The sequence below is a fragment of the Schistocerca serialis genome, chromosome 2 (assembly GCF_023864345.2).
Source record: "Schistocerca serialis cubense isolate TAMUIC-IGC-003099 chromosome 2, iqSchSeri2.2, whole genome shotgun sequence".
Lineage (NCBI taxonomy): Eukaryota > Metazoa > Arthropoda > Insecta > Orthoptera > Acrididae > Schistocerca > Schistocerca serialis.
The window spans coordinates 674,399,214-674,412,964 of record NC_064639.1 but is presented as its reverse complement, the minus strand read 5'-3'; the positions used below and the strand labels follow the sequence as shown (position 1 = coordinate 674,412,964).

The following is a 13,751-nucleotide window of genomic DNA, read 5'->3' as shown; positions in this document are numbered from 1 at the left end:
CCCTAACAAAGGACTCCCATGAATCACTGGTATTCATCCTCCTGTGGTTCATACTCTGAAGTGGTGGTGCTGAATATTCCTCCATGGCTTGTTTGATACATACCAAACTAAGAATCCATGGGTCTTAGATTTGATCACTGTTCAGTCTTAAGATTGATTTTTTTTTTACAGAGTTCATGTTAATCTGTAGGCCTCCGTGTAATGGACTGGGCAATGAGTTTAACAGTTGGAGGATGGCACTTGCACACCACCTCCAATAGGACTAAGCTTAGTGAAGCTCTGTGTTTCAAAGCAACCATTGAGTTGAAGAGAGCTTTACTTTTTTTGCAGTGGTTTTGAAGATCATGAAAATAGTAGAATGCTCCCAGGTTGCAAAGATACCAAAAGAGTTGTTACAAATGGAGTTAAAGTAACAAAGCAGAAACTGGTAGTGCTGTCAAATTTAAATGAACTTTATGTAGCTTTCAAAAATTCTCATCCTGAATGCAAAATTGGAAGGTCAGAATTTTGTGACCTCTGATCTAAGTGGTGTATTTTTGCTGGATCCTCAGGGACACACTCCTTGTGTGTTTGTTTATATCATCAAAATGTCAAATTGATGATTACAGGTGCAAAACTCAGTGATCTTAACTACAAAGAGTTACTGGATTTCATGGTCTGTGACACTAACAGTTATGACTGCATGATGAGTTTGTGTAATAAATGCCCTGGTAAGGAAACCGTTATTGAATTGTTTCACGAATATGATGAGGAAATGCCAGACAGTATTATCTTCAAACAGTGGGTCACAACTGACAGGGCAGAAATGATAACAGTGGTTAAATCTCAGGAAGAGTACTTTGGAATCTTTAATTGATAACTTACAAAAACTCAGAAGTCACCACTATGTTTCTAAAATCCAAAGTAAGTTTTTGAAGACAAAAAAGCACAACTTCATGAAACTGAATGCATAGCGCTGACTGAATTTGCAGAAAATTTTACATTTGTGATTCGGGATGCAATACAAGGGTACCACTGGGTCAATGACCATGCAACAGTGCATCCACTTATTCTCTACTTTAAAAATGAGAAAAATTAAGTTTGCAATTTTCATTCTAAGTGACTATTTGGAGCAAAAAAACTTTGGCTGTACGTGTGTCAACAGTATGTAATAAATTATATAAAAGAAAATTTTCCCAAGGTTGAGAAGCTGATGGAAGTGCTAGTCAGTATAAGAACAAAAAGAATTTTTCAAATCTGTGCAACCACAAATTAGACTTTGGGTTGGAGGCTGAATGGCACTTTTTTTGCATCTTGCCATGGGTAAAAATGCATGTGATGGAGTAGGAGGTACAAAAAAGATGAAGTAAGTAAAGCCAGCCTACAAAGACCAACCACAGACCAAATTCTCACAGTACAGGACATATATGTCTTTTGCAAGGATAATATTAAGGGCATTACCTCTTTTCTGATTAAGAAAGAAGAACTGGTTCTGCATATGAGAACAACACTTCAAACCAGATTTGAAAACTGTATAGCAATAAAAGGAACAAGGCATTTCCACAAATTCCTTGGCGTTACAGGAAACTTAGTTCGATGCTATGCAACGTCAGAAACCAAAATTTATGAGGATCATTGTGTCAGTAAAATTACATCTCTGTCTTTAACGTTGAATGACATAGTGGCATGTGTGTATGATGGGCAGTGGTGGCTTGCTTGCAGAGGTTGAAAGAATAAGTTTGGAAAACAATGATGTTTTTGTGCATTTTTACCACCCTGCTGGGCCAAAAACATTATTCAAGAAATCTTCTAGTGAAAAAGTTTGGATACCAATGAAAAATGTTTTAAGGAAACTTTCAGTGCTCGAACTTACCACAGCAACTGGGAGGTCTTATTCTATACCATAGAAGCTGTCTGAAGAAATAAGTGTTCATAACATTCACCACCAGGCTTAGGAACACTCGCATCTTGAGGGATGTTAGTTGAAAATATTTATTTTAAGGATGTCAAAATAATATAAATGTTAATTTCAGTGATGTTTCCACTTTTTGTATATAATTCAGTACCTTACTTTAATAGTAATTGATTATATCCCTCCACTATCACACATTAATAGGCAACAGCCATAAGATCAGTTGTAGAGTAATGTGAATTATCTCCTCATTTTCAAAAATTCATATCTTTGTTCACAGTCAGATGTCAACATTGAAATTTTTACAGTACATTGCTATCATATCGGCGTACAAACTGTGCAGAAATCATATTTTTATATTCAGTCTCGCCTGAGATAACTAACCCCAAAATTTACAAAAAATGAAAATTTTCAAATTTCAAAAATTAAAAAAAAGAATAAATAAAGGAAATATTTGTGCATTCTTGCTCTATATGAGGCTAGTAATGTAAGTTATCTAACTATAGGAAAAAATAGACTCTCATAAATCAATCCTTGTTTGTTATTTTTTGGGCCTAAAAAGTGGTTTTTTGAAAATTTGGATACCAAACTTTGGAGGTCATTTTGACTGGCTATTTTTGAATTTAGGGTATTTTGTGCAATAGATAATGTTGTAGCCGACACTTTTCTTAAAACAATTATGTCAAGTGCAGTGTTGTAACTTAACTCAATGCAGAGATATTCATGTTTTTGCTAATGTCTCTAAACTGAAACATCATCGTGCGCTTACAAACGAAAATGGCCGCCATTCAGTAAAGGTGAAAGGTAAATTTTTTTAAAAAACTGTTTTGAACTTCTCAATTATAGGGTAATCACATATAAAGAAATTAAAATATTTAAAAATGGTGAAGCAACCAACTTAATTTTTATTGGACCACTCTATTTGGATTGACTCCCAAAGTAGTTTTGAACACTTTTGATTTAGTCTTAGTGTATATGATTTGTGAATGAAGACAACTAATAAATGATCACTGAATCTGAACAGTTTTGTAAGGCGAGCAATTTGCCAGATTTGAAATTCATGTTAGTAATGTTGTTGTCATCTTCAGTCGAAAGATTGAATTGCTGCAGCTCTCCATGCTACTCTATTTTCTGAAAGTCTCTTCATCTGTGAATAACCACTACAACCTACATACTCCTGAATCTGCTACTGTAATCATCTCTTGGTCTCCTTCTATAATTTTTACTGCCTATACTTCCCCCAATACTAAATTGGTGATCCCTTGATGTCTCAGAATGTGTCCTATGAACAGAAGCCTTCTTTCAGTCAAGTTGTGCCACAAATTTCTTGCTTCCCCAATTCTATTCAGTACCTTTTCATTAGTTACGTGACTGCCCATCAAATCTTCAGCGTTGTTCAGTAGTACCACTTTATGTTACAACCATTATTTGTTTAAGTTGCATATTTTCATGATTGGTCTTTTGATTACTGACATGGCTTTTATAAACTGTTACGAAGTGAAACACTTGGAACTTTGTTTTTTGTAGTTTCAGTATCCATCAAAACAAATATTCATAATGTAGATTCAATACCATTCTTTGTATATGTTAAATCTTTCTTTTGAAGTAACGGTTAGTTTATTAACTGACATAGGAAATTGGACAGATAAAGAATTACAGTCAGATAATTCCACAAAAAAAAATGTTTTATTATAAACTAAGGGAAGCAATAGTAGATCAAAATGACTGAAAATTGTAATACTGGAAAAGGTAATCACAAATCGATTTAATGAGGCCATTCTATTAAGATAAAAGTCATACATGGTTGTGAATGTCGTAGCGTAAGGAGAATGTTAGTGCAATTTTGTATTACAGCATTTACTCTTTCACAGTTACCAAAATAAACTCACACATACATATGCAGTAGCTTAAATGTATCTTGCTTGTGGAACCAAGCAGTTGACCAGTTTGTACTGTTGTATTAGTGATTCTGTATTTCAAAAAAGCTTTATTACTGCCATTCTGAATCATTAGTGTCTTGTCATGTATGTTATAAGGTTACATAAAACAAGAGGGATACAGGTACTACTATTTCTAGCTGGAGGCTTTTTAGCTTCATATCATAATTTATGTTAGTAAGAGGATTTAAGTTATGTATTCAGTCCAAGGTTTGATTAGCTTTATTAGCTTTCTGTGCTACTTGCCATGACACCAGTTTTGTTACCTTCAGGCTATACTAGCTTTACTGCCATTTGAGAATGGTGTGTGCATTTTATGTAAGAGACTTCCTTTTGTATGATGTAAATTAAATTTTTAACAGTCTTCTGAAAGTGCAGTTATTGATTGGATTAACATATTTTGCAGGCATTTTTGAAACAAGAAGAAAGTAAATAAGTGAGAATGTTTTCCATATGTAAGTTAACTCATCCTGCCACAGCTGTGGAACATGCATTGACATGTCATTTTTTTAATAAGACTGAGAAATCTCTTGTGGTCGCTGGTGCCAATATTATCCGTGTGTTTCGGCTAATTCCTGATGTTGATCCTAATTCAAAGGAAAAATTTACAGGTATGTAAAAAATTGTTTTCAGAGAGAGGTTCACTGATATGATGAAATTATTTTTATGACTGGTACATGCTGATGGCGGATAAGCTACATAAAACTAATTTTATGAATTATTCTGAGCTATATGCGTATGACTTTTTCATATTAAAAATTATTGATCATTTGGTGATGAGTAGTGCTGTAAACAAACTTCTCCCTGATCAGTATAAAGCTCCATAAATGTGAATGGAGGTATGATTTGTAATGAAAATTATGATGTTACTTCAAACTATTACATAAGCATGGAAAAGTTTCATTTTACATCATGGGGATAGTTCACTTTGTTGCTTTTAGTGTTCATTTTTGGAAATGCAGATTGCTTTCTGTTGTGCGCCACAGACTAAATGCACTAGGAACTTTTCTCTATTTCACGCCAAAAATAAACTCAAAGGCAATACCCGCTTTCTCAGGAGGTAATTGTCTTCTAATGCCATGTGTCAACTTTAATATCACTGACTGATGCGCCCCACCTCCCCCTCCCCCTTTCCTTCCTTTCATCTATTGATTTCCTCACACCTTATTTTCTCTTGTCACAACCTATTGTTTTGATATGTCGGTAAAGTACTTCTTTATGTTCTTATCTTTCATAATATACTATATTTGGATTGTAGAATTTGATGCGCCATTCATTTTTATGTTAACCTCTCATGGTCAGGGTTCACAGTTGTCAGGAATTTTTTGTGAAGGATATCATGTTTGTTTTTGATTGTAAAAATGATTTAATTCATTGTTCCGATTTTGGGCTTTGGGCCATTTTCAAGTGGTACTGCAAAAGATTTTACTTCAGCACGTGTCAGACATTAAAATCCACTGACATGTATGTATGACAGTGACATGTATACACATTGGAGGATTTTAAAGTCTGATATGTACAAAAGCAAAATCTTTTGCAGTACCACTTGACAATGGCTTAAAGGCTCAAATTGCAATACTGAAATAAATAATTTCTGTCAACGGCGAATATGATGTCCTTTAAGAAATAATTTTTTGTGTTACAGGAGATGAGTTATGACGACATATCAAATATATCAGGAAAGGAATATTTGATTGGCTCAACTTTTGCTGTCAGAAAGTTTTGCTATTGATCTGTGTTCATTCACTTTCAAGCTTCAGTCATTCAGAAGTAAAGTACCTACGACATAATAACTACCTCAGACACTATATCAACCATCCACGAAAACAGCTCTCGTTAATATGTAAATTCACTATGCCTCTATGTAGTATTATAAATTAATTGTATAATATTATAGAAGTATAAGACGGGTCTGAAATGTATAAATTGAGTATAATTTTTTGAGACAGTGTAACTGACAGTGTGCAGATACCCAGGCATTATTCATCCAGTGTTTGACAATGAGACCACTTTGTGACTTCCCACAAGCTTTACACATAATTCCAAATCTTTACAAAACTTCTCACTGATACCTCTGACGAAATGATAAAAGGAAAGGAGTTTTCACTTTATTTTCTCTCTCCACTCAGTAAAATTTCAGTATTAGACATGACATTTTAATTTATTTCTTGCAACAGTTTGCAGACAGTATTCACATATAACACTGCTTTTTCAGCTGCAAAATTATATCATTGTACGACACACAGTTTGTGTTGTGACGTCATAGACATTTAGATGAGTGAAAAATTAGCTTCTGCTTAAAATGGCTTGCAGTAAAACTTCAATATCAGTCTGCCAGTTTAATTTATTACTTCTTTACTGCTAGCTCTATTTGCAACACACTTCACAGGCAGTATTTACATATATATAACTGAATCTTTGTTTACAAAGTGTGACAGTTTATATGTAATGTATTTATGACAGAGAAATGAGCGTGTGACCACTGGTGGGGACAGTACTACAGGTTACCCCAAAGTCATAACACGACACACACATTGTATTAACACACACATAAATCCATGTGATGATGGAGATTTAAACCTTTGTGGATACAAACAAACAGAAACTTGTTTCATTTGTCATAAGTATTAATGTACGAGGGTCATTCAATAATTAAAGAGACAAATTGATGTGGAGAAAAAAGTGTTTATTTTTACAAAACAATACTTTTTCTGCTATTCAACATAATCCCCTTGAACATTTATGCACTTGTTCCAACAAGCTTTAAGCTTTTTTATTCTGGCTGCAAAGAACTTTTCATGTCCTCGCTGTCTTGGAACCTCTTCCCACGTAATGCCTCCTTCAGTGCACCAAACAAATGGAAATCACTAGGTGCTAAATCAGGACTGTAAGGGGGATGGGGCAGTACTTCCCAGCCCATTTTTGTCAATGATTTCATGGGTTAGTTGAGTAATAGGAGGACATGCATTGCCTTGCTGGAGAATCACACCTCTCCTCTGAGATCCACGACTTCTCTCTCTCATGGTTGGCTTCACCTTGTTTAAAAGCAAATCTGAGTAGTATTGGCTGTTCATTGTACACTGCTCTTCGAGACAATTACAAAAAACTGCACCTTCAACATCACAAAATACCGTCACCGTGACTTTTCCGCTGATGCTTGGGTTTTGAATTTTTTCTTGAAAGAGGAGTTGGTGTGCTTCCACTCCATGCTCTGTCTCTTTGATTCTGGCTCATAATAGTGAACCCAAGTTTCATCACAAGTTAAAATTTTGTTGAGGAAGTGCTCACCTTCTCTTTCATAACGTTTCTTTAGCTCTGTGCACACACTCAACCTTGTTTCCTTGTGTAGCTCCTTTAACTCATTTGGACCCATGTTTTGCGGTACTTCAGCATGTTACAGACAATGTTATGAACTGTACCAGAACTATCTGGAACCTTATCAACTATAATTTCCACAATCACAAGGCAGTTGACACGAATACTGTCATCAATTTGACTTTCAAGTGAGGGAGGAAACTGCAACAGGTTGGCCAGAATGGTGTTCGTCTGTCACTGAGTCGCAACCATTTTTGAACTGCTTTACCCACTTGAAAATTTGCATGATTCATACAACCTTCACCATAAACTTGAGACATTGCCTTCAGCAAGTAAAAAACAAATAACGGAATGTTTTTCAACTAATGTGGACGTTTCAAGCAGACTCGCCATCTTGAAATGTATTTTTGAGGTTATAAACAAAACAATGTTGATACATGAGCTGATCATGGTGCACCCCAGTGATGCCAACAAAAAATCTTAAAAGTCCCAAACTTGCCCTACTAACAGTTTTTTCCCCCAGAACAATTCATCTCTTTAATTATGGAATGAGCCTCGTAATATATGAAGCTTATGTATGTTATTACCAACTTCCATTCAGTTGTGTACCTTTCCAGTTGGTGTGTGTGCATTCTGGCATGGAAATAAATATGAAATACAATTTGTTATTAATTTTCCATAACAATAATTTTTGTTTGGAGAATGTGATTACATTTCATGAACATCAAAAGTTTTTTCGCTGTTTTAGTAGCAATATGCATCCAAGTAAGTCTAGTACGTTTACACAGTTTACCCTTATTAACATGTGTCTGTCGTATTACCATGTTCAGTTGGCTGATACAACTAATGGAACACAATATAACTATATTTAAAATGTTGTCTCATTAAAGTGCCTTCCATATCTTTAACTGATACTTTATCAGTTTATATTCCCAGGATGTATAAATATGAATTACAAGTACTAATGTGACCTGAAGCATCAGATATTTGGCAGTATATCCCATATTTGTCATAAAACTGCATTCTGTATTTACTCTTTGAAAGTGATGAAATTATCTCAAATATTGCAGAACAAACCCCCGAATGCACATATAATCAAGTAAGCGCGACTACACATTACTGTTGCTCCACATTTCTGAGAGGAGATATGACAATTGCTTGTCTTACTAAGTATTTGAATGTATCTAAAAACAAAGATGATGAGACTTACCAAACAAAAGTGCTGGCAGGTCGATAGACACATAAACAAACACAAACATACACACAAAATTCTAGCTTTCGCAACCAACGGTTGCTTCGTCAGGAAAGAGGGAAGGAGAGGGAAAGACGAAAGGATGTGGGTTTTAAGGGAGAGGGTAAGGAGTCATTCCAATCCCGGGAGCGGAAAGACTTACCCTAGAGGGAAAAAAGGACGGGTATACACTCGCGCGCGCACACACACACGCACACACACATATCCATCCGCACATACACAGACACAAGCAGACATGTCTGCTTGTGTCTGTGTATGTGCGGATGGATATGTGTGTGTGTGTGAGTGTATACCCGTCCTTTTTTCCCCCTAGAGTAAATCTTTCCGCTCCCGGGATTGGAATGACTCCTTACCCTCTCCCTTAAAACCCACATCCTTTCGTCTTTCCCTCTCCTTCCCTCTTTCCTGACGAAGCAACCGTTGGTTGCGAAAGCTAGAATTTTGTGTGTATGTCTGTGTTTGTTTGTGTGTCTATCGACCTGCCAGCGCTTTTGTTTGGTAAGTCTCATCATCTTTGTTTTTAGATATATTTTTCCCACGTGGAATGTTTCCCTCTATTATATAAGTATTTGAATGTTCACTCATCAGTGTAACCAGAATGAAAAATGCTCATATCATAAAAAGATGAATCTCTTCTGGTCAGAGTTAGGTATGTCAACAGGAACCAGCTATTTGACTTATCTGGCAGCTTCCAAGACATGTAAATCAAAATTTCTTGATGTACTTGAACATTTTTACTTGTTAGTATTAATACCCCTGTCATGTAGTTTAATGCAATGTGTCAAATAAAGTAATATGATACATGATGTCATCCCCTCCTCCCCCCAGTAACAAATCCACTCCAGGAATTTTATCCCTCCCCCACCCCCCCACCCCTTTTCAACTTTTTTTTTAGCTATTACATGTATGCTCTTCAGCCATGTCATATATAATATTGTTTACTGTGGCTGGTGAATCTTATGAAGTTTGGCCACAGGATCTAGGACTTTAGCCTATAAATTGCAAGATACAGGTGTGTCAACACCTTACACCTAAGAGAGCACACTGCACTGGGGAAATAGGTTAACTCATAAAAAAAGGGTGAATGTAAGAGGTTTTGGTTTAAATGTCCTTTAAGCTGTCAGATAAAGTGAATTCTTAATCATTCATAACCCAGCCCATGGCATATTGGCCATTTTTGTATTATGATGGGAGAATTTTACATTTTGGTCCCCAACTTTTACTCTACCATAATCTTGACATTAGAACACCATAGACTGGCAACTGATGTAGATTTGTGTTGACTGGTGTGACAGCAGATCCATTATTGGTCCTTGTCTTATGAATCATGTTGCTTATTTCTTGGCAGCAGATAAAGCTTTTACAAAACAACTGGACGACCATTAATTATGTGTTTCATCTATCTTCTTACAAAATTTGAAATTATTTGCACAAGTTTGAAACATACAAGAGGTGCGAATAAAAAATCTAAGAACTTGTTTTTATGCATGTGAATTCCAAAAGACACTAGATTTTTGAAAACAAGTTTTCAATTTTATTGTAAGAATACATTTTTTACTTATTTGAATCACTTTAAACCTTTTCCACACATTCAGTTACCGTAACAATGATTTTTACACATTACATTTACCATGACTATAAACCTTTGTATCTAAACAATGGATAAAGATTATTGGCTAAGAAAAATTTCATTTTGACTTCATCCATTTGTCTGCTTTAGTGCAAAGTTTGAACTTATTCATACAAGTTTAGAGGATAAAAGTGGCATGCTTCAAAAGGTCCCAAAGAAATGTGCTTTTTTTTTCATGTATTTACATGTAAACTTTGAACAGTGCACCTAAAAATGGTGCCATTAGCTGAGCATTAATTTCAGCCAAATTAACATCTTTTACACAAGTAATTAAATTGTTTGCACAATTTGTTTGGGTGCCAGCTCAAGTTGTTCAGACTATGCCTAATATACTGTAACACAGCTACGGTAAGATAGGTGCTCGAATGGCTATACAAGTGGCTGCTGGTCCGGGCTAAACCAAAAACTTTTCATCTCATGTTCCTAGCACCAGTAGGAACCAATCACTGAATGCCCCCCCCCCCCCCCCCCCGTCCCGCCGCCCTCCTCCCTCCCAGCTACAGTTCTGCGTACAGCCTTCACAAACACATTTGTTACAGCACCTTTGCGCTGTACCGATAGTATTTGAACCACAGTCAATAAGTATCATAGCAGGTTGAAATAGCGCACTCCTTAAGTTGTTTGTTGTTGTGGTCTCCAGTGCGAAGCCTGATTACTATACTTCATTCATTATGAGAATAAACTTGATGCGAACAAACACAAACGTGATTATTGGCCAGCAGCCACAGCACATATATACTGGTGTTATTACTCTATTCTAAGTAGATCCTACTTGAGGATTAGATACATTATTACTGTGTTACTGTACATGAAACTTAGAGATAGTTTAATGTGTGCCATCAAAGTTATTCTCAATCATACTTTTAGTGATGAAGTTTTTATTTCAAAAATCGTGTATGGTTGCAGTCTGTAAAAACTTTGTGGTTTGATTCTTGAACTGTAATAGGTACTGGAAGAGTGGTTGACACTGCTTCCTGCTTGTATTGAAACAAGTGCATGGAACACTGTTAAAAATGGTGAGAAACAGGTTGTTCTTAATGTTTTCACAAGTTTACAGAGAAAATCAGCTTTGAACTTTTCCGAGCAACTGTGTTTGATAAAGTTAAGGCACTTCTGTTATCTAGAGACGTGGCATAGTAGGTAGCATTGGAAGATGATAGTCAGGTGGTCTATGGATCATGAGTTCAAATATCCCTCTGTTCTTTTATTTTTTTACATTTTTCTTCATCCAGTTCAAACATAATTTAAATATCAAATTCATCAAATATATGCTAATTAATGCACATGATTTTTATGAAAATTACATATCTTATTGTTTCTAATTACATATCGCATGCAAGATTCCAGTTTTCATTATGGATATAAATTCTTAATTATCATTTTTTTGTATAAAAGATTGTTAAGTGTATTTAAATCGAGAAAGTATTACAGATCAAATTTTTGGGACAAAAATAAAAAATCTGCTATTCCTTATTTGCACTTTGTCCATTGTTTTATTCCACAGATGTGGTCTCACATGAACAAGTGTGATAAGCATAGTAAAAACATGGGAAATGATGATTTTCATCGCGTCAGGCAGTCTGTACAAATGCTTCCATACCACTCCAGTCTAAACACAGTAGAATTGATCTGGAGCAAAGTTATGATACAACAAGATATTTTAAGTTGGCAGTTATACTAGAACTAATGCACAAAGCTTTGTCACACTTCACTGCCAAGTACTGGTGGGATGCAGAACAGCATGTCATAAAAGAAGAGGAGAAAATGTGACACTTGGATTACTTTGCGGTTTCCATTGTTGATGCCTCATTATCAACATAGCAGATGACAGTTACAGTACTGAAATGTTTTCCTTGGATTCGGATATGGAAGGAGATCAGAGATTACCGGATGACAGACTTACTTTCAGTGGCTTCAACATTTAAAACATTTAACTTTAAGGTGATTCACAAAGAAAAATTATCCAGTATTTAATTTAGGCATTTTCATCACTCTTATTTTTAATTTCAATACCATTTTAGCAAAGAACGAGAGTGAGTTGTTTTCCATCTGGTCTCCTAAAAAGTGAATTACCAAAGTTTTGCCAGATATTATTTAATTCTATTTAAAAATTAAATGACATTTGAAGCTATATTGTTTCTCTACTAATCTGTTTTATATCTTAACTGTAACTGTTCACTTTACCGCAGGTTAGATGGACCAGCTGGCAGGCAGTGCTGTCCAAGTTAAATGCGCTTGTATAGCTGTTATCCCATATTATTGCAGAGTAGATGTACATGTAACACACAGCATAAAACATATCCTTGTTATGTACGTGAATACACTCAAAGACAGCTTGCCTTCCTCTCCATATTAAATGAAATCCCATGAGAGATTTCACAAACACAGAACTTTACACGATGTAATGTTACATCAGGTTTATTCTTATGAAGAATGCAGTATATATGTACATCTACGTACGCCACAAACTCCCATATGATGCATGGTGGAGGATACCATGAACCATCTAATACTCATTTCCTTTACTGTTCGTCCCGCAAATAGAGCAAGGGAAAAACGACTGTCTAAAAGTCTCTGTACGAGTCTTAATTTGTCACATCATATCTTCATGGTCCTTATGTTGGTGGCAGTAGAATCTTTCTCCAGTTTACAAAGTGTGTCTGTAATATCTGCATGCTGTTTGAAGCTACTGGGAACAAATCTAGCAGCCCACCTGCAAATTACTTTGACAACTTCCTTTAATCCGATACGGCAGGGTTCCCAAACCCATAAACAGTACTTAAGATTGGGTGGGTCGCACTAGCGTCCTATATGCCGTCACTTTTATAGATGAACTACACTTTCCCAAAATACTTCCAATAAAGCGAAGTTGAGCATTTGCCCTCCCCACTACCAATCTGATGTGCCCACCCTATTTCCTATTGGGTTGCAATGTTGCATCTAGATACTTAATTGGTGTGATTGTGTCAAGCTGCACACTACAAATGCTGTACTCGAACATTACAAGATTGTTTTTACTACTCATCTTCATTAACCTAGATTTTTCTACGTTTAGAACAAGCTGCTGTTCATTACACTAACTGGAAATTTTGCCTAAGTCCTCTTGTATACTCCTACTGTCACCTAAGGACAACACCTGCCCATATACCACAGTGACATCAACAAACTGCTATAAATTGCTCATCCTGTCAATCAGGTCATTTATGTGTGTAGAGAAATAAAGCGGTCCTATCACAATTCCGTGGGGCACTCCTGGCAGTACCCTTGTCTCTGATTAACGTTTACCATCAAGGACAACATACTGGGTTCTATTACTTAAAAAGTCTTCTAGCCACTCTAATATCTGAGAATGTATACCATGTGATCAGACCTTAGTCAGCAGTCTGCAGTGGGGCATCATGTGAAATGCTGTCTGGAAATCTAGAGATATGAAATTTGCCTGGTATCCTCAATCCATGGTTCATAGGATATCACGTAAGATAAGGGCAAGCTGACTTTCACAGGAGCAATGCTTTCTAAATCTCTGCTGATTTGTGGACAGAAGCTTTTGTGTCTCAAGGAAATTTCTTATATTCAAACTTGGAATGTGTTCAAGAATTATGCAGCAAACCAGCATTAAGGATATTGGTGTTAAATTATGTGGGCCAGTCATTTACCTTTCTTATATACAGGACGTGGTTGCGTTTTTTTTCCAGTTGTTTGGGACTTTTCGCTGGGCAAGAGGCT

General features: G+C 35.9%; 1 protein-coding gene across 3 annotated transcripts in view; it reads left to right on the top strand.

The window, feature by feature from the left end:
• Window positions 1-13,751, top strand: part of LOC126457766 (cleavage and polyadenylation specificity factor subunit 1) — a 296,801-nt gene that overhangs the window by 20,493 nt on the left and 262,557 nt on the right. For all 3 annotated transcript variants that reach the window (XM_050094330.1, XM_050094331.1, XM_050094332.1), the window contains one exon: window positions 4,235-4,439. In XM_050094330.1, coding sequence (XP_049950287.1) covers window positions 4,271-4,439 — 169 coding nt within the window. In that variant the 5' untranslated portion in view covers window positions 4,235-4,270. The remainder of the gene's footprint in view (window positions 1-4,234; window positions 4,440-13,751) is intronic.